We start from the raw sequence: 26,713 nt of genomic DNA, 5'->3' as shown, positions 1-26,713 counted from the left end.
ATGCTCCTGAAGAAAAGTAGTGTCTCAATTTAACCTCATTTGATTGATTCGTGAGCTGATTACTTGAACTTTATTATCTTAGACTTTTGGAAACATTTTACATCACTAAATGTTGATAAAAGAAATACATTTTAATAATGTAAGTCTACCTTAAATCCTGCATTCACTAATAAGTGATAGCTTAAAAGAGATGATTGATGCAGCTTACGGCTGATATGATTGCCCTGCAGGCAGGTCAGTTCACTGACTAACACTTGGTAGACAGTTTAGTCGGGAAGAAGCATCTGTTTCTTCTCTTAAAAAGTATAATCAAGATTGATTTCTCTCTTTTGTATGCGTTGGGTTCAAAATAACTTTTAAAACATAGAAGTTTTGTGTTCGTGGCTTATGTTAGTTAAAAGTAAAGAACCAAATTTAAGGGTTTGCTTCGATTTCAGACCTTGATGATGATATTAGCACATTAATTCTCTGGGGAATTTGATACATCTGGTATATCAGGCAAAACTATATTTACTTTTCGTCACCTTTGTAGATTACTGGTTAGAATAGAAAATGACTGGCACATGAGGTTTGATGTGTAACCTTACAATTTAGTGTTCAGGCTCTGTGCACTTTCATTAACATTGCTGGGTGTAAATGGCGGTGGGAGGGATGGAACAAGGCCCTTGGACAGTTTGTAGTTTACAGATGTATTTTGTTACATATCAATGAGCTTAGAGATATACACAGAAGAATGTAAAGTAATTGGTCATGGTATGGATCTATGAATGTCCAGTATGCCTTGTAATTTGCAAAGGGCATTCTCTAGGCACCCTTCTTAGATATAATTTGGAGGATCGACTTCTATATATCTGACTTAGTCTAATTTTTAAAGGGTATATGCCGCATTATATTGCATTGATTTTTCTGCTTGAGACCATAGTTATTTAGACTTAAGTATTATGAGTCTAAGTATTAAATTTAGTTGAGTTTAAATACTAGTCCAGAATTTTGTTCAAAAACAAGAACATAACCAACTGGGTCTTTCTTCTAGTTCTCAGATTGCTTACTCTCATGTAGTCATTGTATAAATTAATAATGGCCATTTTGCACAATCAAAACAAGCCATAGTTGCTTGTTGTGAGCTGTGGCGCATGCCAGGCATCATGTGCATAATCACAACCCAGCCACATCTTAAAGTGTTGTCCAAAACTGGGCAGCATGGCTTGTTGGAGGGTCAAACAATTTTCAAACGTGGCAGTGTTTAAGCAGTTGTGGCTTGTTTGAGCTTGCAGTCTTATATCCATATACAATAGAATGTATTTCTGACATAAATATGGATTTGGATCCACATGGCTGAAATGGCAGTATTTAAAACAGTCCCACTAAGCAAACCTGAGAAAAGTAATTGATATATAGCTGTTCCTTGTTAATTAGAATATTTGGGAGTAGGACTTATAATTAGCTAGTTGAATACATTCTGTTCTATAAAGTACCTCAGGGAAATTTTGTTTAGCATTTTTAATAAACTAGAAGAGGGAATAGTGTATGCTTGCATATTATCAACTTGTGGCTAAATTAAGAGACATTGTGAACACTAGTGAGGGCAAAGCAATAATGTGTAAAGGCCTAGAGGGTAGAAAGTGTCATTCTTCTACCAAATACATCTCACAGGCTAGTATTAGCAGACTTCAACAATAGCGTGGGCAGTAGAATGGAATTTTAAAAAAATATTCTGGATTATTTAGTACAATTAAAGTCAATTGCAATGGTAGTATAAGCAGCAGTTGGGGAAATTATTTAATCAAGGTATTTACTGAAAATTCTGAGCCTTTTCAGGAGGCTATAGAAATACCTTACAGTGTGCCCAAAAAGGCTTAGGTTATCTGAACTCTGCGGGACTCCAGAGCATTGGGCAGTGATATGGAGCAATAGAGTTCTTTAGGCTGTTAACAGTTACCAATTCCTTCTCCTTTGTTACATATCAATAAGCTTATAGATAGATATAGAAGAGTGCAAATTAATTAGCCAAGGCATGGATCTAAGAACATCCCTACTGTCCCCTTGCTATTATGCCAAGAATAGCTTGTCCTTGAAGAGGACGTTTCACCAAATTCTATTTTCTTCATTTCCCAATACTTCCTTATAATAGGATTAGCCGTTATACATTGGCCCACATTCTTTTCAACATAAGCCAGTTTCCCTGCTATTCCCTCAAACCCACAAATTGTGACAATTATTTTCATAGTTGTTACCAAGAAATATCAAATGGCAGCACCTAGAATGGTGTCCAGTTCTTTGGAATTCACTTCTGAGAGAGGACCATAAGTATCGAGTTCACTGTCATTAGAAGGCATGTGAAAACTTTTCTATTTACGAAACAGGGCATTTACAGGGCAGTTGGTTCATATGTTCATGCTTATTGCTGAGCTGGTAGCATATATAGTCCAGCCTTCTCTTCACACAGTGGCCAACCAGCTGCCTCTGGGAAACCTACAAATACCGTATTTCTTCGATTCTAAGACACACTTTTTTCCCCATATAAACATCTCTAAAAACGGGGTACGTCTTAGAATCGCGGGTGCGAATATTATTCTTAGAATCATAGCTTTTTTTCTGTTGGTGGTACTGAAATTAGTGTGCATCTTACAATCAATGGCGTCTTACAATCGAAGAAATACGGTAATAACATGAGTGCAATAGCATCCCCCTACTCATGTTCCCCAGCAACTGGTGTACATAACCATCATGTCTAGTAGACAATGATAGTCTTATCTTCCGTGTGTGTGTGTGTGTGTGTGTATGTATATGTGTATATATATATATATGTGTGTGTGTGTGTGTGATATATATGGTAAAGCCTTCATCTTGTAAAAATGAATTACATAGTTGAACTATGCACAATGTAGTAATGTGAGGAAAATTTTCTGGGAAAAGTTGTGATGCAAATTAGAGCAATTTGCAGCAGATTTTTTTTATGCACTTGAGAGTGTTCAAGTTTGCTTGTAGTTAGTAATTATTAAGTATTGGTTCTTCGTGGTCTCTGTGCATCACACATACGGCCTCTGCGCCTACACAGAGCCTCGATTCAGGAACCTTCCAAAGCTGAAGTCATTTTGACTGGCTAATAGTGGCCCACTCCCGTGCGAAAGTTGAGCAATCTACACGAGTCGTCTGTGACCTAGCAAGCCTTGGCCTCATTATCAATGTGGAAAAATCCAAGCTTCAGCCTATGCAAATGATCCCATTTATTGGGGCCATAATAGAGGGTCCAAAGAGCCCTCCATGCATTCAAGACCAAACTGCAAGGGAAGCATGTTCAACTTCTTACCAACAACACTTCTGTAGTTTGGCACATAAACAAGAAGGGGGGCATGTACTCTCTAGATCTGGTCAATTTCACATTGAAAATATTCAATTGGACCATTCCATGGAATATACTGATCGCAGCAACACTTATTGTGGGGAAAGACAATATTCTGCCAGAGCAGCTCAGCAGATTCGGCATAGATACACACGACTGGGAAATGTCAAAGTTGATACTATGTCGTCTCTTTCACCTTTGGGGAACTCCTTCTAAAGGATCTTTTCACAAACAGCAGCAATGCAATCTGCCAAAGAGTTTGTTTGAGAGTGGGGGGCACGGGGAGAAACTCGGAGGAGTGCGCATTTCTCTGGCCATGGACAAGTGATTTGTTATACATGTTCCACCCCTTCTACCTCTTACCCAAAGTGATAGTGAAAATAGAGATGGATCACTCGAATTGCATCTTGATTGCCCCATGGTGGCCCCGGCAGCCATGGTTTTCTAGACTCCTGAGGCTGTCGCGCAGCCGATTTTGCTGCCTACCACCACTTCCGGACCTCATCTTGAGGAACAAAGGCTGGCTTTGACACCCCGACGTAAAGTCCCTAGGGCTAACGGCATGGAGAACTTTTGGTACTCAGGATCAGTAACTCTTATCGACTGACCTGTAGTCAATATTACAAGCAGCAAGAAAGCCTGCTACAAGGAAGGTTTATGACAGCAATATGAAATCATTCATAAGCTTTGCTGGGTTTGACCCTCTTTCTGGCCCAATAGAAGGGATCCTTTCCTTCTTACATTCTTTATTTGAAAAAGAATTCAAATTCTCATCAATACGTATATACCTTGCCACCATCTCAGCTCACCATGTTTTTGTTCAAGGGAGGTCAGTGTTTGCTCATCCCTTGGTACATCAATTCCTTAGGGGTTTAAGGAACTTAATACCGCCGGTCCGCTCACTGCCCTTACCAAAAACCGTTTGAGCCTTTGGCTACAGCAGGTCTTCACCTCCTGACTTGGAAGGTGGCTTTTTGGGGGGCCATAATGTCAGCTAATAGAGTGTTGGAACTCTGTGCCCTCCACATGGACTCCTTTTACCTGATTTTCCACAAGGACAAAGCGGCTCTTGGACCCGATATAGCTTTCCTGCCTAAGGTTGTGTTCTCTTTTCATACCAACAAGGACCTTGTCCTCCCAGCCTTTTTCCATTGACACAGTTGGGATCAATATTACACACATCAGATGTGAGGAGAGTATTGTCATTCTATAAGAATCGTACAGAAGTTTTCTGCGAGTCAGAGAGACTATTTGTGGCTTATGGAGGCAAAACAGTGGGCCTTCCTTCATGTAGCATTTCTCCTCATGGATAGTGGAGGCTATTAATCTATCATATAGGTTGGCAAACCTTGAATCACCCCGAACAGTCAGAGCCCACTCCACCAGGGGTGTAGCGACTTCAACTGCTTTCTATAGGGACACCCCACTACCCAGCCTCTGCAAGGCCATGACGTGGGCAAGAGAGACAACATTTGTCTCTTGCTACAAGCTAGATGTCAGAGCCAGGAAGGACTGTCGTTTTGGACATGTGGGTTTTTTTTGGCAATGCTGCAGTGATTATGAACACCTAGCTTTTCATTTGCCCAAATGTGTGATGCAGTGAGACCATGCAGAAGAACAGGTTGCTTACCTATAACTGTGGTTCTTTGAGTGGTCATCTGTGCATTCACACAACCCACTCACCATCCTAGGAACTGAGGGAAATGAGTGGGCCCTGCTAGGCATGCATACTAGGATGGTGGGGAGGGGTTCCCACCAAAGCGACTTCAGCTTCAGAAAGTTCCCGAAACAAGTCTCTGTGCAGGCGCAGAGCCCATGTGTGTGATGCACAGATGAGCACTCGAAGAGCCACAGTTACAGGTAAGCAAACTGTTCTTTTTTTAGTTGGTTGTTCAACTCATGATTAACCTGCCGTGTCCAGGTTTGGATGGCACGTAACAACACCAGATCAGCCCAATAGGGGGGTGAATATTCAAAATGGCCACGGAACGCACCTAGCATGTTAATCCACAATTTGCCACCATTATTTACGTCCAGGGTCATTAGGGCCAGATCTAAACCAAGCAGGATATAGCACTATGAAAGTGGTATGAAAGCGTTATATAAGAGGCAGGAGCCACACTACTGATTTATAGAGGTATTGAAGTGCACTGACAACTGTTGGGGCCTATTGACACATACCATCTAATACAGCTTTCATAGTTCTATATCCTTCTTGGTGTGGCTCCTGCCTCTTATATACCACTTTCATAGTGCTATATCCTGCTTGGTGAAGATTGGCCTATGTATTAGTTTTATTTCACACTGGTATATATATGTACTTCAGTGACTTCTCCCACTTACTTGCTTGGAATAATCACCTGAAAAGTATTAATTACAACTTTGAAACAACCAAGATTGCCTAATATTTGTAATTGGCATCCATTCACTTTTACTAATGACCTTATAAAATGGAAAATTCTCTGTAGAAAAATGACTGGAAATTTTCCGTTCCAAAGCACTGATGCTGTGTGAAGAACTACTTGTTTTTATCTGTCCTGAATCTCCCACCACTTTTCTTCATGTGATGTTTCTGGGATCTACTATTATGAGAGAGGGAGAAAAACTCTCTATCCACTTTCTCCATACTGTGTCTCCATATTATGTCTCTGTGCTCATATTTTTTCTAAGCTTAACAGTCTCATGCATTCTAGCAAGGAACTGGAGCAACTCCTCATAGGGAGGAGTTTGAGTTGCTCTTTCCTTCACCTCTTCCCACTCTACAATATCCTTTTGAAGGTATGGTGACCAGAACTGTACCCACAGTATTCCAAGTGTGGTCATACCAAAGATTTGTATAAAGTCTAGTATGATATTCACAGCTTTATTTTCTGTTCCTGTTCTAATAATGCCCGATGTGAATTTGCCTTTTTCACAAGCAGCTGTTTACTGGGTCAACATTTTCATCGTGCTGTCTACCAAAACCATAACATTTCTCTATTGGTCAGTCAGTGTCACTTCGGGTCCCATCAGTGTATACATGAATTTGGAACTCTCCCCACTCCCCGCCCCCATGCAGATCACTTTGCTCTTGCTTATATTGAACTTCAGTTGTCATTTTAGTGCCCATTCTCATCTTTGATCAATACAAATAGGATATTTTCTGTGGAGTTATACTAGACTTAACAAATCACTTTTAGAAATATATTTTGTACCGCTTAGCAGGAAGTGCCTTGCTTCTCTGGAACGGCATAATTTTTTACTTTCAAATGCTATAGTTGGCATTCTGCACTTGAGCAATACACAGTATTGGCCTCAGTCGTCATTCACACCTGGGACAATTGTGCTAATTTTTTATTAGCTACTCATGAAGCAAAGAGCAGAGTATTTTGTTCACAGCTTTTCCGCCTAGGGATTGGAGGTCCATTTTTCTCTCACTGCACCGGTGGATCTGCAAAGTGCTCCCGTAGCCTTTCTCTTCAAGCCCTTTTTAGCTGAAAGCCGACGAAGCAAAGGGAAATTGTGTTTGTGTTAGTGCCAGTTAATCATGCTAGCCCAGCAGCATTTATATTCACACCACTGTAAGAAACATGTAGTTAATTGGAGGTAGTGTGTGTGTGTGTGTGTGTACATAGATAGATATGTTGAACGTGGTATTTATTTCTTTTGCTCTGACTAGATAAATGATGGAACAACCAAACACATTTGCCATCAGTTAAACTGAAGAACTAGTTTATGTAGGGGAGTACTCGGTATCAACTTTGGCTGGGATCCAGAGAGACCCTTGTGCATGTGCTAATATAATAGCATTTGTATGGTGCTTTAGAGCATTCAGAATGTTTCACACTATTGTAATTCAAGCAACAACTCTGTAAGGCAGGTCAGTACTGTCCTCATATTTGCAGATGCAAAGCTGAAGATAAGAATGGCTTGCTGAAAACTATATAATGAGTTTATGACAGAGGCAAAGTTCGAACTGAGGACTTCTATTTCATAGCTCAGTGTCTTTGCCACTATGCTTCCAGGCATGCAGGGGAGGCAGTCTAGCCTTTTTTCTTTGCAGCAGTAGTCCCTTGCCTTTAGGTCAGTATTTTGAGGAGGGCATGGAAAGGCTGGTGCCAGAAGAGGGAGTTGAAAAGCTCCTATGAATGTTCAGGCACTCTGGATCTCTGGTTCTGGTGTCCATTCTAAAATGCTGCAACTGATTGTACACGCTATTTCTTTCTAAAATAAAGTTGCATGTATGCAGTCATGGAGTCAGGATACATGTTGGTCTGTTGTTTCTTTGCCCAGGGGCCTCCTACTGATGCTCCTGCAGTTGACACAGCTGAACAGGTTTACATCTCTTCCCTTGCACTTCTGAAGGTAAGTATTTGTATTTTGTTTGGATAATTTTGCACAGAGCACTGCATATAGTGTGGGGGTAAGGGTTTCTTCTGTCATATATATATATATATATATATATATAGAGAGAGAGAGAGAGAGAGAGAGAGAGAGAATCTCCCATAGCCATTACATATCAGCTGTACAATAACTTGTTCTTTTGTAGTAATAGGGAACATCTAGTAATTCTTTGTTTTAACAAATGGAGCTCTGCAACAAAATTGTTGCAGTGTGGTCTGCATCAGTTCAGGGTTTCAACAACTCCATTCCATTCCTCCTTCATTTTCCTCCTCACCCCCACCAACAACACTCAGTCAGCATTCTGTGCCTACTGCTATGTCCTCTGGCCTATTCCCCTCCATTTTGTGTTTTCTCTATTTTGAATTTGGGAGTGGGGTAGTGGTGCCCAATCACAGCTGCACATTAAAATCTTTGTGCAGCATTATATACTGCCGCCATGCTCCCACTGTTCCTGTTGTGCCAGTGGGACCCACTGCTAGCACTACAGGAAGCTAGTGCTTCATCAAAGAACCCTAGAAGAAAGTAGAAAAGAGTGTTTCCAGAACAGGATATGTTAGCAGACATGATTGTTTTGGATTGTTTCCATTTGCTTAAGAATCCTGTAGCTTCCTGTTGTGCTAGTGGAGGATCACACTAGCATGCAGGCAACACTGGATACTACCATTTGATTTCTTCATTGTTTTTTATGGGAAACTGTATATTCCATCCCTGGAAATTTAAAAAAATAGCTTTTCAACGTGAGCCAGAAAGTGACCTTTCTAGGCAACATGATGCTTCTTTCTGGCCTTTATATGTCTTTGAGTCTCTCCTCCCTTTTCAACTTTTCTAATCCATTTCCCCCTCCCACCCAATTGGCATTTTCCCTTCTCAATATTCCATGGCATTGCGCTCTAATGGGATTGTTTTGGAGAGTCTTCATCTCCTTAAATACAACCCCCCTAAAAATGTTTTAAGCGTCTACAAACCCTGGGGTTATGCCAGATTTGCTGATAAGTCTTTGCTGTGTGGGGGAAGAGCTATTTTGGCAACATGAGCACAAGCACAGGAAGAATTGAATCAGTTTTTAAAGGAATCATGCTGCTTTTCAACATACACATTTTCTGTCTCATTGTAATGGCATTACCAGGTTTCTCGGATATGAACAGCTCTCTTGCTATCGCATTGTTTTTTTTATTCAAAATCTTGACTTTTCCTCTGTTACGTTAGTGTGTGCCATGGTATGATGCAAGCTTTGCTAATCTAGTTCTCCCCAGATGTTTCGGAACACAAATCCCAGTATTCCTCACCATTGGCCATGCTGCCTGGGGGTGATGAGAGTTGAAGTCTGAAACATATGGAGTGCACCGGGTTAAGGAAGGCCGCTATAAGGAGATAACATGTGGGTTTGTGAAGCATGGGGAAGTTGGCCTTATAAATAAGGTCTTAAGGTTTATTTATTTATTTATTTATTTTTATTTATTTATTACATTTTTATACCGCCCAATAGCTGAAGCTCTCTGGGCGGTTCACAAAAATTAAAACCATAATAAAACAACCAACAGATTAAAAGCACAAATACAAAATACAGTATAAAAAGCACAACCGGGATAAAACCAGGCAGCAAAAATTGATATAAGATTAAAATACAGAGAAAAAAAAGGGGGGGGGGAATTAAGAAATTTGAAAAGTTTCTTGGAATCCATTTTTTTTTGTAATTGGATTTTTGATTTTTTGAAATATGTTTTTGCTCTTTAAAACACCAGAAAATCAAGCATTTGCCCCTCGGGTAGTATTTCAGTAGAATTCTGAACTTCTTTCCAGATGTTAAAGCATGGTCGAGCTGGTGTTCCGATGGAAGTTATGGGGCTGATGCTTGGAGAATTTGTTGATGATTATACCGTCAGAGTGATTGATGTGTTTGCTATGCCACAGTCAGGAACGGTGAGTACTCTTCAGTGAGTAAATGTGTGTTGTCACACTAGATAACTGTACATCAAGATTTTTCCTCCCCCACATGCATAACGGTTGTGAAAAAGATACTGATGGCTGGAGCATATATATCCAGGTCTATAAGAATGTTATGTTCTATATAATATTTTCAGTTCAGATGTTTAATCCTTAGGCTTCCAATGCTGCACAGATACACAATGTAGCTGAATGTCTTCATTTAGAAGAAGTGTCAAGGCCCTGTTGTAAACAAATAGCACAAAGTTGAATATAAATTATCCCATACTTCATCCATAAAGCTATGTCATTTGCAAGTTACAAAGATATACACTCAAATTCTATGGCAAGTTGCTGTCATTTTGCCTGAAACTCCCTATGGTACCCTTCAGCATAAGGCCCCAGGGTTTTGGAAATTAAAAACATTCTTAAAAGCATACAAACTTAAAATTGTAAAATTGCAAAAGCGTTATGAGAAAACCCAAAAGGCATACAAATAAAAGCAGCTAGTCAACATGCTGGAATGTCTGGGTGAATTAAGTCTTTTTGGGGGTACTGAAATGACATCAGTGTCTGTGCCAGGTGAGCTTCTTCAGGGAGTGCCACGACTAAGACGTTCTCCACTACAAACAGTGGTGACAGGGTGACCCAGAGGATTGCGCCAAGATTCAGGAAGGCTCATATATAGTAGGAAGGTTGGTTTCTTTAGATAGCATGATCCCAAGCCATTTAGGGCATTATGGGTAAGAGCATTTGCCTGTAAACAGACTGAAAGCCTGTAGCTGTTTAAATACTGGTAATATACATTCCCTAAACCTATACCCGATTAATAAACCAGTAGCTGCATTTTGTATTAACAGAAGTTCCTCAGAAGGCAGTCCCATGTACAGCACATTGTAGTAGTACTTATGCATGGATAACTGTAAAAGAAGCATTCAGCTGGTGTACCAGATTTAGCTGATATAAGGTACTGTGTGCTGTGGATGCCTCCAGTGACACAAATGGATTTGTAGGTACCCCCAAGCTGTGAATCTGAACTTTGAAAGGAGAGTGCAGCCCCATCTAGAACAGGTTAAACACCCCTTTCCAAGTTGTAGAACTGCTTAACAATAAACCTCCATGTTGGCAGGATTCAGCTTCAATTTATTAGTCCTCATCTAGATGTGTATGTTGGGCATTTAAAAACATGGGGGACAAAATGGAACCCTGCGGGGCCCCATAACACAAGTGCCATGGGGCCAGACAGTAGTCTCTCAGCATCACCTTCTAGAATCAGCCATCTAGGGAAGAGTGGAACCACTGAAATATACAGTACCTCCAATTCCAAATGGCGTACCTAGTAGGATACTGTGGTTGATGGTATCAAAAAACTGGTGAGAAGTCCAGTTGACCAAGGCAGTTTCTGTGCCAGAACAGCCCTGAAATCAAGTCGACATCCACTCAAGCACCTTGCCCAAAAAGGGGGATATTGTTGTCCAGCCAATAGTAGTTATGATTCTCAAGATCCAAGAACATTTTAAGGACATATGTTATTGTCTCCTTAAAGATGGCCAGGAGTGTTTCTCCTCACAAAGAGGTGTTGTTTTCTTTCTGCACCCAGATGAACACTCCCCTCACACTAAATGTTATTAGCCATGAGTGGGCAGAGATCAGCAAGCAAGTGGTCAGAGAGCTTGGCTATAGGGGGCAGTATGTAAATATAATAAATAAATAAATCCCAGCAAGTACCTTGTTGTGGCTTGAAGGTGTGATCAACTGAAATTCACCCAACGAAACATGACCAGACAGTATATATCTATAAAATTAAGTGTGTAAGTGAATGCGGATGTGAGAAACTTTGTCCTCTTACATACTTAGCTAATAAGCAACCACAGGCTACTGAGGATTCCTTTGTACCACCCTGTGGGCCCAGGTGAATGCATTCCCTTAACCATTTTGTGGTTAAGCAGCATGGTTTAGCGTTTTGTCTGAACCAGGCCAGTGTGTTAGACTTTATTTCATCTCCTTGAAAAATGTCAACACTTCTTTGTGGAATGAGAAATGATTGGCTAGCATTGCTACCAGGACCACCAGTGATAATGGGGTGGGGGGAATGGTGAGCTAAATATTGGCCTTCACTGTGTGATGCGATACTCTGGAACCTCAAGATCTTGAGCAGTCATTTTCTTTATGATGTAATTTGGTTTGCTTGTACATGTACTGGATGGATTATTTTTTTCTCTTTTATTGTATCACCATCAATAAATCTGAAACTGAGATGATAGTATTCAGCAGATATGAATACTCAGCAGGACAAGGAAAATAAATATTCTCTGTATTGACAGTGGGTTTGCCCAGAAAGCCTTTCATAAAATCATAGAACAGTAGAGTTGAAAGGGGCCTATAAGGCCATCGAGTCCAACCCCCTGCTCAATGCAGGAATCTACCCTAAAGCATCCCTGACAGGTGGTTGTCCAGCTGCCTCTTGAAGGCCTCTAGTGTGGGAGAGCCCACAACCTCCCTAGGTTCCATTGTCATACTGTTCTAACAGTCAGGAAGTTTTTCCTGATGTCCAGCTGGAATCTGGCTTCCTGTAACTTGAGCCCATTATTACATGTCCTGCACTCTGGGATGATCAAGAAGAGATCCTGGCCCTTTGTAAACAGAGACCAGAATACAAACACTTTGATTTGTTCTTGTTTTTATAAAAACGTTTAACTTTATAATGTTTTATAAACTTATTAAAATATCATAAATAAAATTAGAGTTTCTAGTTGCTATGATGTAGAAGCCATTGATTTGGAACCAGATTCCAAACTAAGTTTTGTCATGGTTTAGTACCTTTGGAATCAGAGGGATTTAAGTTAATTATAACTAATTTGTTCCATTGATATCAATGGTATTAAAGAATGACTAACCTATTCTGGATCCACCCAAGACTGTATCAAGTTCACTTAGTGGCCTTGAACAAAACACTCATAGCCTAACTTTCCTCACAGAGTTGTTGTGGGGTTATCACTACTTTGAGCTCCTTAAAAGAAGGGATGGATAGAAATGAAGTCAATGTGATCCTATAAAAACACTTTCCCTTTTTATTGTGTATTTCATGAAAACAGAACAGAAAATACATTGTGTGAAGAAAAAAACACATTACATATATAGGAATAGCATCATTTTTCATCGTGTGTACCATTCATTAAAAAAATGGGGGGAGAGATTTATACATAGATTTCAAGAAAAGCAGACCAGATATCCGTGTATTTATCCAATCCTATAAAAATACTTAGAAGTTGGCATCTAATGTATCAAGTAATGGTTATTACAAAAGCAAGTTGTTGCTGTCCTAAACAACGAATGTGAAAAGAAAAGGGTTTTTTTTTAGAAGTAACTGTATCCTAAATCATTTGTCTGTAATTGGTACTGTTAATTTGCCTCCCAATCCAGGGGGTTAGTGTAGAAGCAGTTGATCCTGTGTTCCAAGCCAAAATGTTGGATATGCTCAAGCAGACAGGAAGGTAAGTCACCTCTTTATTAGCTTTTTTAAAAAACATAGTAATACATGCAAATCCTAGTTTCCTAGTATGGTAGTAAAAGTAATTGGTTTAGTCTTGTGTAACTAATATATCATGTTACATGAGCCTAATTATGGGTTTTATCTCTTGTGGGAAGCTACAGTAGACTGCATTCAACCAAGTGCCAGATTACATTTTTGGATAGAACTGCTGCATACCTTCAGGCTGTTACCAACTGACAGTTTCCACTTCTCTACTAATATAGTACAAAAGGGACTGTTACCGCCCTAACACTGAATTTTCAGCCATGGTGCCCCTGTACACCACAGTAAACGTTACCTGAGAAAAAAGGCATCCAAATATTTAAGCAGATGTTGTTGCTTCACTGGGTTTTCTCAACAGTTGTCATCTGCTTGCTCAAATTTTTATACTGCAGCAAAAACTTCAAAATTAATGTTAACAAAAGACTCAACAGCTGAGCAGAACAGTGCAAATTGCTTTTTGACTGAGTTCCTACTTCTACTGCTGGTTTAATTGATATTTAATCTTTTTCTGTTGCCTGTTCCTGTCGTCCATGTCTGAAATGGACATTCTGCTGTGAAAAACCAACTTTGGAAGCCAGTGAGTTAGAGTAGGTATTTACTGAAGTGCTGAAAGGGTAAAAACTGGATTGTAAGGTGTGGTAACAAGGTGAAAAACTGAGAGCCTGACCTACCAATGCTAATATGCATTCCTTAATGATAGCACTCCTTTGTCACATTTTCGTGTTTTCACCATAATCTGGTGAACATTAATATAAATGTTTCTAATGGTGGTTTTTCTCACCTTTGTGTTTTCTTACCCTACTGAAAATGTTATTATTTCATTGTTTTTCGTATTTTATGTTTCAAGTGGTATTGAATCCCTGAATGCCTTCCTTGTTACAGACCTGAGATGGTTGTTGGCTGGTATCACAGTCATCCTGGCTTTGGCTGTTGGTTATCTGGTGTGGATATCAATACACAGCAGAGTTTTGAAGCCTTGTCGGAACGAGCTGTAGCTGTAGTAGTGGATCCCATTCAGAGCGTAAAAGGAAAGGTATGTGTTAGTTTCTCTTAAGGGGCTTTGAATTAAAATCCAGTGGGAACCATTCTGGATTCTCATATATGGAACACTTTAGCAATTGAATTATCACACACTTTAATCTAGAGAAATGTTAGAGCATGTATGCTTTTTGCTTAAATTGTTGCAGAGATAACTTGATATATATAGAATATGGCTCAACTTGGTTGTGTCACTGCTGTCTCTTAATTTCTGTTCTTTTGCTCTTGAAGAACTCTTTTGTGCTCATGGGCAACTTTTTTAAAAATAAAAACAAGTCACCTACAGCTGTAATCAAAATTAGAAACTCATATTTAAATGCAGTACAACTTGTTTCTGAGTAAATATTTTTAAGGTCAAGTTCTAAGGCTGGTAACCAAAGCTTGCTGTTCTTTAGGTACAATTGAAGATGGTGAAATCATGAGCCGTATTAAAATGTAATCCTAGCAAGTTGAGCTGGCCTCAGTCCTTCCATGGATTGAAATAACACTCTTACTTTACGTGTGTTCCCAATGTTTCAGAATAAAAACTTCCTCCAAAGACTTTGCAGCCATTCACATTTTAGAGTAAGTTTGCAGATGAATGATGATGCGAAATCATTATGAAAAGAGATTAACTTGCAAAGCATATTGGGTTATAGTTTGTCCTTTGTTGAATTCTCTTTTGTTCTTGTTTGGTTCTTTTTTTATTTCTTTCTAGCCCCATATGCCATTTTCCTATTTCCTGCCTCATGACAGCAGGGAGCAGCTCTATTATCACCTTCACAGAGCTGTCTGCAAATGTGAGAGGCAATTCGATTTTGCTCAGCCACAGGGAGAGTGGATTAGAAAAACTACAGAACGTACAGAAATTGGCTAGGTGGTTACTGCTTTAAAATACTGCTGAGGTGTTTTGTTTGAGCATGCTCTTCTATTGTATTGTAGAGTAGTCATTAAATAAATAATATCCTTGACAATTTTATAAATATTTTAAGTATTTAAGTTCTTGTGTTAATGGTTCTGTGATGTTAAAGCAGGTAACCAGCTATAATTGCTGCTGTTCTCATGATATAGTGAAATTGGAAATTGTATGAGTATGGTAATAGCAACATTGCCCCAAGTTTGCTGTTAATTTTCATTTTTAAAAGTCATGTATATTTCACCTGTGTGTACATTTAAAAAGAGAGAACACACACTATGGAGAAGATTAAACAAGTATCTGAGAAATAAAAAACAGTGCATAGGCATATCTAGAACTGAAATAATATCTGTTTTTAGAAATATTGAAAAGGAGCACAAGAAACACTTTTCAGATTCAAGGTCTCTCTGTAGTTTGTTTGTCTCCCTTCAGGATTTCGCCTGTGATACATCTTACTATGTTTTTGTACTGTTACAGAATATCTGTGGCTTCATGTAGATAATTGCTATTGTTTCAGCCAGTTCCAATATCGCCTTCTGTAGTGCACATTAATAACACGTGAAAAGAGCTACTTAGTCTTGTTCACCACAGGTTTAATTGGCTCCTTTTGGAATGAGTGGTTGAAGGGGAAGTAGAGTTTCTTAATATTAATAAATCCTATGTATACTGTGGACATTTTGAGCTTCTTGAAGAAACCTTATGGTTCTGAAGCTTTTCTACCTGCAGCTAGAGAGCATGTTGTAGCCTCTGAACTATATTCACAGCCATTTCCTTTAATCTGCGAACTCTTCTTCATGGCTCTATGTAATACAGTTGGGTTTTTGGTTAGCCCTGTAAGCGATAATCTATATTGCATTTGGGATGAAAGTAGATAGGGATGGAGTGGGATGGAGGTAGATGAATGAAGGTCCTTGGCGGGGGGGAATTGAAATTATCAAAGTAACGAGCATGATGAAACCATTTATAGGCCTCCAGAACTTGGGAAGTTTATTTGCCACTGCAAATCCTTATTTTTTTAATTGTGCTAACTTTAAAACAAACAAGCAAAAAGCTTAAATTATATAAAGGTGATTGCTAAAAACACAGTTTGAACTTGTATGCTAAAATGGGCTGTGTGGTTGATTTGTTCCTGTGAAAAAAATTGTACCTATCTTTCAGTGTTTTCTCTGACTACTGTTCATCGCTTTTTCAATTGAAGGGCACACAATACACCAGAGTGTTTGTCCCCCATTGGTAGATCAATTTCCTGACTTTCAGTGGTCATTCAGCCATATGTATGTGGTGCTTGATAGTGTAAAGCCTTTACAAAGCGTGGTGCAGAGATTAGAACTTGCTGCTCTGGAAACTGCATTGGACAAGAAAACTGTAGCGTGGGGGGCGGGGAAGGTTTCTACGAGAAGTAAATGCTCAGGAGCTTCCAAAGATAAAAGGGGTGTGGGTGAGAAGGATGTGGCTTACTCAGCCTGGCAGATTGGGTAAAGGGCTACAGGTACTCTCTTGCCCCAAACTCCTAAGGAATTCCCTTGTTATACCACACAGAATACAATAGAGAACCATCTCAAATCTCTACTCTCTTCTGAATTACTAAATAGTGCATGAAAGAGTGGAATAAAAATGCTGCTCTTACCTTCCCCCTTCTCCCAGTTCTGATTTTTGGCCAGTTAAGGCAAACTTGTAAATGCATGCATCCAGTTCTCATGAACTAGTACATCATCTTAAAATAGCTTGAACTTGATCTGGACACAAACTCAACTTGTGAAAACTCCAGCATAAAATTCACCAGGAAAAATTAACTCTTAATTAAATAGAAAAAATTACCAGTTAAACCAACGAGTTGGTTTTACCATGTAAAAATGATTATATGTAATCATATAATAGTTATTATTAGATGTTATATGTTATTATTAGATTGTAAGCCTATGCGGCAGGGCCTTGCTATTTACTGTTTTACTCTGTACAGCACCATGTACATTGATGGTGCTATATAAATAAATAAATAAATAATAATAATAATAATAATAATAATATGAATCGGATTTTCGTGTCTGTACCTTCTAAGAGCTTTTGCAATTCTCTGCTGATCTTCTGCTGTGTTTACCCAAGATCATGGCAAAATTTTCTCATAAGGAGTACCTAATAGAAGTAATTTACTAGAAAGAAGCAGTCTACCAGAGAATAACTGCACCTACATGGTGAGAAAATTACACAATGAGTGTAAAGCTCTTTATAGGGATACTTGCTTAAAGTTCAGTTGTCCCATTAACCTCAGTCTGCTATATCATTTTCTATAAGTTCAGGGGCTGGGTCAGCGTTTACTCCCACTTTAGAATTGCCCTTTAGTTCTTGGTTTGTTTGTTGCAGCTTGTGTGATTTATTATGAAGAGAGAAAATGGGATTGATTCAGAAGTGCTTGTGCATGGAGTGTTTTAATAAGTGAAATTACAAGTTGCTCTTGCAAGTTGATGGTGCCCTTTTTCATTCTTCTTGTGCTAGTATTGACTGTGAAAAGTCATGAGAGCAGTTCCTACCCCCAACAGCATTTTACAGTGCAATCCTTTGCAAGTCTACTCGTAAGTAAGCCCTATTGAGTTAAATGGTACTTATTCCCAAGTAAGTGTGTTTATGATTGCATCTAAAGTTACTTAAACCTCATTTACATTTCTTCCATACAATGAGGCATGACATACTAAGATTATTTCTTCCTAATGTTAGTGTCTTACTCCAGTTTTTCACCTCATCTTGTTTTGTGGGTTTATTGCTTTTTTGCTTTATATTTAACCTCCCTTTTTGTTCAAAATGTCTCCAAGGCAGCTAGCAATATAAAATCAACTTTTACAACAGCCACATTAAAACAAAGAATAGCGTTTTCCCAAAAAATTAAACAGTGTCAAGACAGATTGAATATTACTATCTCAGTGCTCAAATGCCTAGCAGAGTAAAAAACTTAACTTGTATCCTGACAAAAAAACAGGATTCAAATGGTTCACATTATACAAGTGGAAATTGACTCTCTTTCCTCCTTCACAACTCGAATCCTCCCCCCACATGCTATATCATTTTGAATTTCTACTCAGTTTTAAAACTGCTTTCCCACATTGCATTGGATCAAATATTAGAGGGGAAATAAGCAAAACAAAAACCAACCTTTAGGCTCAGATAAATAATTTCAAGTTTCTTTGGATACTGGATAAAAATATTGATGGCTGTTACATTAACGTCATATCTAGCGTACACTGATACCAATTTAGAAATATACTTTTTATTACTCATTTTAAAGCAGTACCCTCTTAATGAAACACTTTCTTGCATTAAAGTTGCCCAAACAACTGAAGACTAGGATAGTAATAGTACTATCCTTGATTTTTCAAGCTCAATTCAGTTGAAATACTGGCCACCTAGAGATTCTTCTTCGTGGTCTCTATGCATCACACATATGGGCTTTGCGCCTGCGCAGAGACCTGACTGGAACCTTCTCTAGCTGAGTGGAACGTTTTTGGTGGGAACCCCTCCCCCCACGCTACCGCGCATGTCCATGGGGTTCCCGCCCTTACCTCAGTTCTTCGTCGTCCGCCATTGTGCCTAGACCGAAAAACTTAACCTCTAGCGTTTCTCTGTTTAAATCTGTTAAAAATACTTTCTAGCTTACCTTTTCTTCAGCTTTCTTCTTTTTCGTCCTTTCTCTCTCTCTCTCTCTCTCTCTCTCTCTCTCTATCTATCTATCTATATAAATTATATTCTCTTGTAGATAGTTTTTTCTTAGCGACTACGGTCGCGACTGCCGCATGGCAGTAAAGGCCCCGTTCCGCAAGTGTGTCAAGTGCGGAGCCAAACTACCTCCTACGGACGGACACTCCCTTTGTGTCCTTTGTTTAGGCGAAGGTCATATTGTAGAGGCATGCCACCATTGCATGTCCTTTACAAAGCAGACCAGAAAGAACAGGGCAGACCGCCTTTGCTCAATACTTTGGGAGAAAGCCCTCAGAGCTACAGAGGCTCCAATGGATAAAACGGCAGCTGATAAGCCCGTTTCTGACCGAAGCACAGGGACGAGTGTGCAAGCCAGAGCAACTGATAGGGCACAGATACCCCTGACGCCTGGCCGGTCATTGGCAAGTTCTGCAGCCAACAAAATTTCTAAAAAGGCCAGAACGCCAAAATCCTCCATTGAAATGGAGAAGAAAAAGAAGAAGAAATCTGCGGAGAAACCCTCTCGTGGTTCTCCTCGACCATCTGAGCCCCCTTGAAGGCAGACAACTCCTCCTGCCGCCGTTTCGGTATCGAGGCATGTCTCGACGCTGAGACCCCAGTCGATACCGAGGAACACGGTACTGATACACCCTCCCAGTTTATCGGAGGGTGAGTTGCGAGACTCGGCATCAGCAGCCTCGGCATGGGAGCCTGTAAGACTGCAAGCGTCCCAGGATATAATCCCCTTGCGGGTGTCGCCTAGACGAACACCGAGGCGTGATTGGGACAGGGTCTCCCAGTATTCTGAGCCCCAAGGCAGGCAGAGCTTTTACGATTGGGATCGTTACCGACCCCAAAGATATTACCATTCCGACCAAGGTTATCAATATCCACAGGAGGAATGTTTTGCCCAACCTCCACCTACTACCAGGGTCTGCCAATTGCCGTTACGGCCTCCATCAGCATACCAATCTCCGTCTCGACGCCAAAGCCGCTCTTCAACACCAGCCGCTGCAACTGTCACGGTACCGACAGAGCAGGAGCTAATTCAACCAGCACAACATCAAATACAACTGGTTACTGTTTCATCGCCGGAGGGTAACTACCCATCTGACTCCAACTCGGTACAGTCAGTAGCAGCATCCGTACCATTGCCAAATGATGCTGTGCATGGAGAAGATCCCTCATCACTATCGGATGATATGGTGAGGTTTTCGGACCACATGTTAAGAATGGCCAGGGCACTAGGCTTAGATCTTGAACAAGCAGACGAGCCGGTGATCGACCCCATCTATGATGTTTTTCAAACGAAAACCAATTCTACAATTGCGATCCCATTCCCTCCAGCACTCAAGCAAACAGCGCAATTATCATGGGAGACACCGGCTATGACACAATCGGCTTCAAAGAGATTGGAGACCCTTTATCGTATTCAGGAGCGGGATGCGGGATTCTTGATCAAGCACCCAAAACCAAATTCGATCGTGGTGGAGTCAGCTCAGGGTCAATCACAGAGAGCCCATTCCGCTCCCGTGGATAAAGAGGGCAGGAAGCTAGATTTAGCAGGAAGAAAGATCTACTCTGCAGCGTCCCTCGGTATCAAAGCCTCAACTTATGAAGCAACGATGGCAAGATACCAGCTCTTCCTCTGGGAGAAAGTGGGGTCACTATGTGACTACCTCCCAGAGGATAAAAGAGACTTAGCGAGGGTCTTCCAATCGGAGGCTTCGGCAATTGCAAGGCAACAATTATCGACAGCAAGACACCAGGTCGATTGCCACTCAAAGAATATGATGGGGGCCATATCTTTGAGGAGGCATGCCTGGCTACGATCAGCCAACCTTCCGACTGAGACAAAGGCTAGAATTGAAAACATGCCCTTCGATGGCGAAGGCTTGTTTAATTCAAATACCGACGAGACCTTAGATTCCATCTATAAGGCTCGTACGACAGCTAAAAAAATGGGGTTTTCTGCTCCCCCTGTACAATACAAACCCAGAAGATGGACAAGGCCACCTGTACAACATCAATATCAACGGCCTCAATATCAGCAGCCGAGGCAGCAGCAACAACTTCAAAGGAAGCGGCCATATCAGACCCGATTCCAGCAAGAAAAACGTCAGCCCGACTTCTCAAAGAAACAGTGGGTTTGACTCTTCGGTACCAGATCCACCTCCCTTCGCGAACCGCCTAGCACCACATTATCAGCAATGGGAGTCAATAACAACAGACTCCTGGGTGCTCACTATCATCAACTCGGGCTATGCCATCGAGCTCGATGTGCTTCCTCCTTTTTCGGGGGTGAAAGTAACGGCGCCATCTCCTTCTCTGCTGCTCAAGGTACAGACCTTACTATCGAAAGGAGCCATCTCTCCTGTACCCGCAGAGGAACTCAACCAGGGGTTTTTCTCCCGATACTTCACGGTCCCGAAGAAAGATGGAGGTCTTCGGCCGATCATGGACTTAAGACAATTGAACAAATTCATCACCCCGAGGAAGTTCCGTATGACAACGGTTACTTCGATTTTGCAGCTCCTACACAAAGGAGTTTGGTTCGCAGTGGTGGATCTGAAGGATGCGTACTTCCATATCTCCATCAGGAAGTCGCATCAAACTTACCTTCGGTTTTCCATCGGTACAGCCCAGTACCAATTCACCGTTCTTCCGTTCGGGTTGGCCACTGCACCGAGGGTCTTCACGAAAGTCATGGCGGTGGTGTGTGCCCACCTAAGACAGAAAGGAATATTCATTTATCCATACCTCGACGATTGGCTTCTGGTAGCGGACAACAGCGAGACGCTCCAGTCAGATATTATAACCACCCTCAACCTGTTGGACTCATTGGGTCTGTGGGTCAACGAGGTGAAATCCATTTTGACTCCACAGCAGAGACTGGACTTCATAGGGGTAACCCTCTCATCTCGAGGCGGAAGAGCGTACTTACCGTCGACCAGGGCGAACACCTTACAGCAGTTAGCCATCGATACCGAGAGCTGCCGAAAAGTTGCGGCATGGTCAATTCAGAGACTATTAGGTCTGATGGCGGCTACTACGGCGGTCATCAGATTTGCAAGACTCAGAATGAGGATATTGCAGGCCTGGTTTTTGAGAACTTTCGATCTCCGGCACGATGCTCGATGAACTTAACTTTCGATACCGAAGCAAGTGAGGGCATCTCTGAAATGGTGGTTCTCGATGTCGACGCTTCTGGAGGGCGTTCCATTCCAACAACAGGCGCCCTCGGTAACGATCACAACGGATGCATCCCTAGAAGGATGGGGAGCTCATTGCAACTCCCTTACCGCTCAAGGTTGCTGGCCTCGATCACAGAGAGAACATCACATCAATCATCTCGAACTCTTGGCAGTAGAAAATGCAGTAAAGGCATTTGCACAAATGATCGAGGGCCAAAATGTCCTGATCGCGACGGACAATACCACCGTAGTGGCTTACATCAACAGGCAAAGAGGGACAAGATCACACCCCCTGAACCGTTCTGCACTCAGGATCTGGAACTGGTGCATAAAGAAAAAGACTTACCTGACTGCGATCCATGTAGCCGGCAAGGACAACATCATTGCGGACTCCCTCAGCAGGTCCTTCCATGTTGACCACGAGTGGGAGCTCGATGCCGAGGTCCAAGACGATCTTTTTCAGTACTGGGGCCGCCCTGCTGTCGATGTCTTCGCTACCGAGGACAACGCAGTCTGTACCAAGTTTTGCAGCAGGGCAGGAAGAGGAAAGCACTCGTTAGGAGACGCTTTCACCAGGACTTGGAAAGGGAATCTACTGTACATCTTTCCACCCTTTCCACTATTGACGAAGGTGTTAGCCAAGATCCAGATGGACAACTCGAACTGCATCTTGATCACACCATGGTGGCCTCGACAAACGTGGTTCCCGCATGCCCTTCGACTATCGAACGGGGATTACATCAGGCTCCCGTCGATACCGAAGCTACTGTCTCGACACCAGGGCAGAGTTCGACACGCAGATTTGTCGACCCTCAAATTGACCGCATGGAAGATAACAGCCATGCCTCCTCTTCCACCAAGGACCTAACTGTAGACCACATTATTTTAGCAGCCCTAAAGCCTTCCACGAGGAAATCTTATGCGTCAAAATGGCAAAAATTCCAAAAGTTCGCTGCGAAGAATAATCAGACACCAGAATCTTGCCGTATAACTTTGATCCTCAATTATTTGTTGATGCTCTTCCAGCAGGGACTCAAACTTTCTTCTATCAGAGTCCATTTGGCAGCTATTACGTCTTTTCATCGAGGAGTGGATGGTTTTACACATTTTACTCATCCAACAACCAAAAAATTCCTAAAGGGACTCAAAAATACAATACCAGCTGTAAAATGTAAAAGGCTTCCACCATGGAGCCTGTCAGTTGTGCTACAGGCATTGACACGCAAACCCTTTGAGCCTATGGCTCCGACAGATTTTAGGCTTCTAACTTTAAAGTAGCCATTACATCAGCAAGACGTGCAAGTGAGCTCAAAGCTCTCAGGATAGATGTTCCATACACTATCTTTCATAAGGATAAGGTTGTGCTACGCACAGACCCAGCCTTTCTGCCTAAGGTAGTGTCATCCTTTCATCTGTCTCAACATATTACCCTTCCTGCTTTCTTTCCTAATCCAACAACACCTCTTGAGTCTTCTTTGCATACTCTCGGTGTAAGAAGGGCTCTTGCTTTTTACAAAGACAGGACAGAGAATTTTAGAAAGACAAAGCAATTGTTTATTTGTTATGGTGAGCCTTATAAGGGACTCCCTGTCTCATCTCAGCGACTCTCACGATGGATAGTCGAGACAATTGAATTGGCCTACTCTATTTCCAAATTAGAGCTAGTAAAACCTGTGACAGCTCATTCTACCAGAGCCGTCTCAACATCGGTTGCCTTCACCAGAGGTGTTCCACTGGCAGAAGTCTGTAGAGCCGCAACGTGGTCCACTCCATCCACGTTTGTCAAGCACTACAGTTTGAACACCCGTGCGAGGCAGGACTGCTCGTTTGGAAGGACAGTGCTCTCGGAGATCTTCAGATGATGCACCAACCCACCTCCAAAGGTATGTCAGCTTGCTACTCACCCATATGTGTGATGCATAGAGACCACAAAGAAGAAATGCAGGTTGCTTACCTGTAACTGTAGTTCTTCGAGTGGTCATCTATGCATTCACACAACCCACCCACCATCCCCTCTTGGTGGTGTGAGACTTACAAATGACACAGTTATACGTGGAATGTACTTTATTGAAATTACACTCATGTTTATGGGGGCACAATGTCGGACTCCTGTAAACTGAGGTAAGGGCGAGAACCCCATGGACATGCGCGGTAGCGTGGGGGGAGGGGTTCCCGCCAAAAACGTTCCACTCAGCTAGAGAAGGTTCCGGTCAGGTCTCTGCGCAGGCGCAAAGCCCATATGTGTGAATGCATAGATGACCACTCGAAGAACTACAGTTACAGGTAAGCAACCTGCATTTCCTTGATGTCATCTTCAAATAGCAGTTTTTGTTCTATAAAGCCATGAGCAGTTAAGGCCCAGCATCTTCCTTATGTACCCCTGCCATTACTTCGTGAGATCAATGTAAGATGCCCGCACAGACTTTGTACTAAGTTCCACTCACAAGGAGTATGCAGATAAGCATTCTTGTTGCCAGTTCTCTAGTTATGGAACTTCCTATTCCCTTGGAGTTTTCCCATAATCCAATGCCTGGGCATTTTTCAGAAATGCCCAAGACCTTTCTGTTTAGTTTGGTGTCTGGTAGCTAGGGTGAAATCAGCAGTGAGGTACAGATCTGTATTCAATTTCAGTGTTTCTTATAGCAGAATATCATTTATAAAAGACAGTCAGCTACTCCTGGGGGAACAGCAGTTGGTTAAGGTAAGTACCCTTTCCATATATACTTGTTGCAAAACTTGGTCTGAAAGCACCATCATCAGCCACCACTTTTTTTCTTACCACCCAATTAGTGTTGGACGCCCCCCCCTCTCTTCTCTCCTCTTTCTCTGTGCCTTCCTGTGTCCTCTCTAGCTATTTCCTCTCTCCCACTACACTTGTCTCACCACCAATGGTCCTTGATCTTTTCAGTGCATTATCCACTGTCTCCATCCCCACAGTTGTTCCCTTTCCTTTCGTCTCAAACCTCACAACTTCCTCCCTAGACCACATTGCTTTCTTTGACGCCTCTAAACCTGGCTTTCCCTCCATATTGGTTTGTCTAAAAAGTGTTTAGGAATACATGGTTTCTCAACATATAGCCTCCGCTGTATTGTGGAGTTTAGCAAGTTTCTCTGTGAAGTAATTTGCTTTGGTTAGATATAACTTTGTGATGTAACTTGCTTTGGTTAGATATTCAACCACAGTACTTTCCTGTATGTAAATTGCTTCACAGTTTAGTAGTGTTTATATGCAAAGTGTTAATCTATTCACTGAATAGTACCCTTTCTTAAGCATTTTATTTGTACCTGTCTTTGGTCTAACTGGTTTATTTGGGCAAGTACTGAGAACTTAATGAAATGGTTGAGAGAGATGTCACCAGATCAAGAAAACTCCATGTTGATTCTCTGGTTTCTCTGCATTACAATGGACTGTGTGACTGACACTTTCAGATCTTCGGTAATGCAAGATGACTTTGGCACGGTTCTCTGGCTGCTTCTAAATGTAACTTCAGTTCTGTCAAGTTGACAACTTGGAACTGAAGCTTAACTCATAAGCTTTCATTTCAGGCATACCACTGAACCTCAGTTAGCTTGTCTCCATTATCTTCCCCTGCCTCACCCACCCCAAATTTCAGAGTGTCAGTAGGAAAGCAGAAGACATTGCATGGGTCTTTATAATATCAGGATGCTAGTTTATAAGCTTTAAGCAGTTTAATGAGTTGCACATGTGTGTTTGATTTCAATTAATTTCAGATAGATTTCAGTATTACAACTTGTTCTTAAAGGTTTTTTTTTTACCACACAACTCTTGTACACATGAATAGGTACAAGTAAAAAAAAATTAAAACTGTATTTTGGAAATATTGCTCAAAAATTAGTGTCTTTCTACCATTTTGCTAACCTAATTAAAACAAATGCTGAATGTGATGCTAGTTCACCTCTCAGATAGATAATGACATAAATATATAGTTGACAGACTTGAGTATTCTGAACTAAATGTGCAAATTGAGTTATCATGTTAGCCTGGACATAATGGGTTGTATCCCATGTTAATTCTACTTAGAGTAGACCCATTAAAATAAGTGGGACATAAGTTAAACTAACATTGGGTATAATCCAATCATTCAAAGTCTCACTTGCAGAAAAGTGATTGATGAATGAATAGATGATTATTTATTTATTTATGTATTTGTTCCCTTTTAAATAGTTATATGCCACCCATCTTTTTTAATTTCAGTTTGCAAATATAACAGAAACAAAAGACCCTTCTTATGATACCAGAACAGTTTAGGGAATGTAATGAAAAAATTAAAAAATCTTTGATAGGTGACAATTTTACAAATACTATTTATGATAAGCAGCTTCAGTTGAATCATAACATATGTAGCGTTATGTAGAATCACTTCTAACAACAGCTCAGACCACTTGATTAAATCATAATTTGGAGGTTCATGAATGGGCCATGGATTCACATGCAACCTTATCACCTCTCTCCTACTACTTCATTTGACTATCTTCTCAGTTTTCTGTTTTGTGCAGGCCATAGTTTGCTGTGATGTCTGAATCAGGAAAAAATCTGATTTAGAAATCATAGTTGATTGGTTTCTGATTCTCCTGTTTCAAAGCAATCACCATTCAGTTTGCCAATTCGGGCATTATGGTGAAGGATGCTTAATGCCAAATAGGTAATGGATAGGGAAGCCATGTATTACTATGGACGGCTCATTTGCAATGAT

The 26,713-nt window shown here is 41.1% G+C and overlaps 1 protein-coding gene across 2 annotated transcripts in view; it reads left to right on the top strand.

Annotated features, from left to right (window-relative positions):
- Window positions 1–26,713, top strand: part of PSMD14 (proteasome 26S subunit, non-ATPase 14) — a 68,860-nt gene that overhangs the window by 19,819 nt on the left and 22,328 nt on the right. For both annotated transcript variants that reach the window (XM_063116484.1, XM_063116485.1), the window contains exons 4-7: window positions 7,616–7,687; window positions 9,527–9,646; window positions 13,073–13,143; window positions 14,067–14,217. In XM_063116484.1, the coding sequence (XP_062972554.1) occupies window positions 7,616–7,687; window positions 9,527–9,646; window positions 13,073–13,143; window positions 14,067–14,217 (414 nt within the window). The remainder of the gene's footprint in view (window positions 1–7,615; window positions 7,688–9,526; window positions 9,647–13,072; window positions 13,144–14,066; window positions 14,218–26,713) is intronic.

The sequence above is a fragment of the Elgaria multicarinata genome, chromosome 2, assembly GCF_023053635.1.
Source record: "Elgaria multicarinata webbii isolate HBS135686 ecotype San Diego chromosome 2, rElgMul1.1.pri, whole genome shotgun sequence".
NCBI lineage: Eukaryota > Metazoa > Chordata > Lepidosauria > Squamata > Anguidae > Elgaria > Elgaria multicarinata.
The sequence above is the reverse complement of the archived record's forward strand: the minus strand, read 5'-3'. Positions and strand labels throughout refer to the sequence as shown.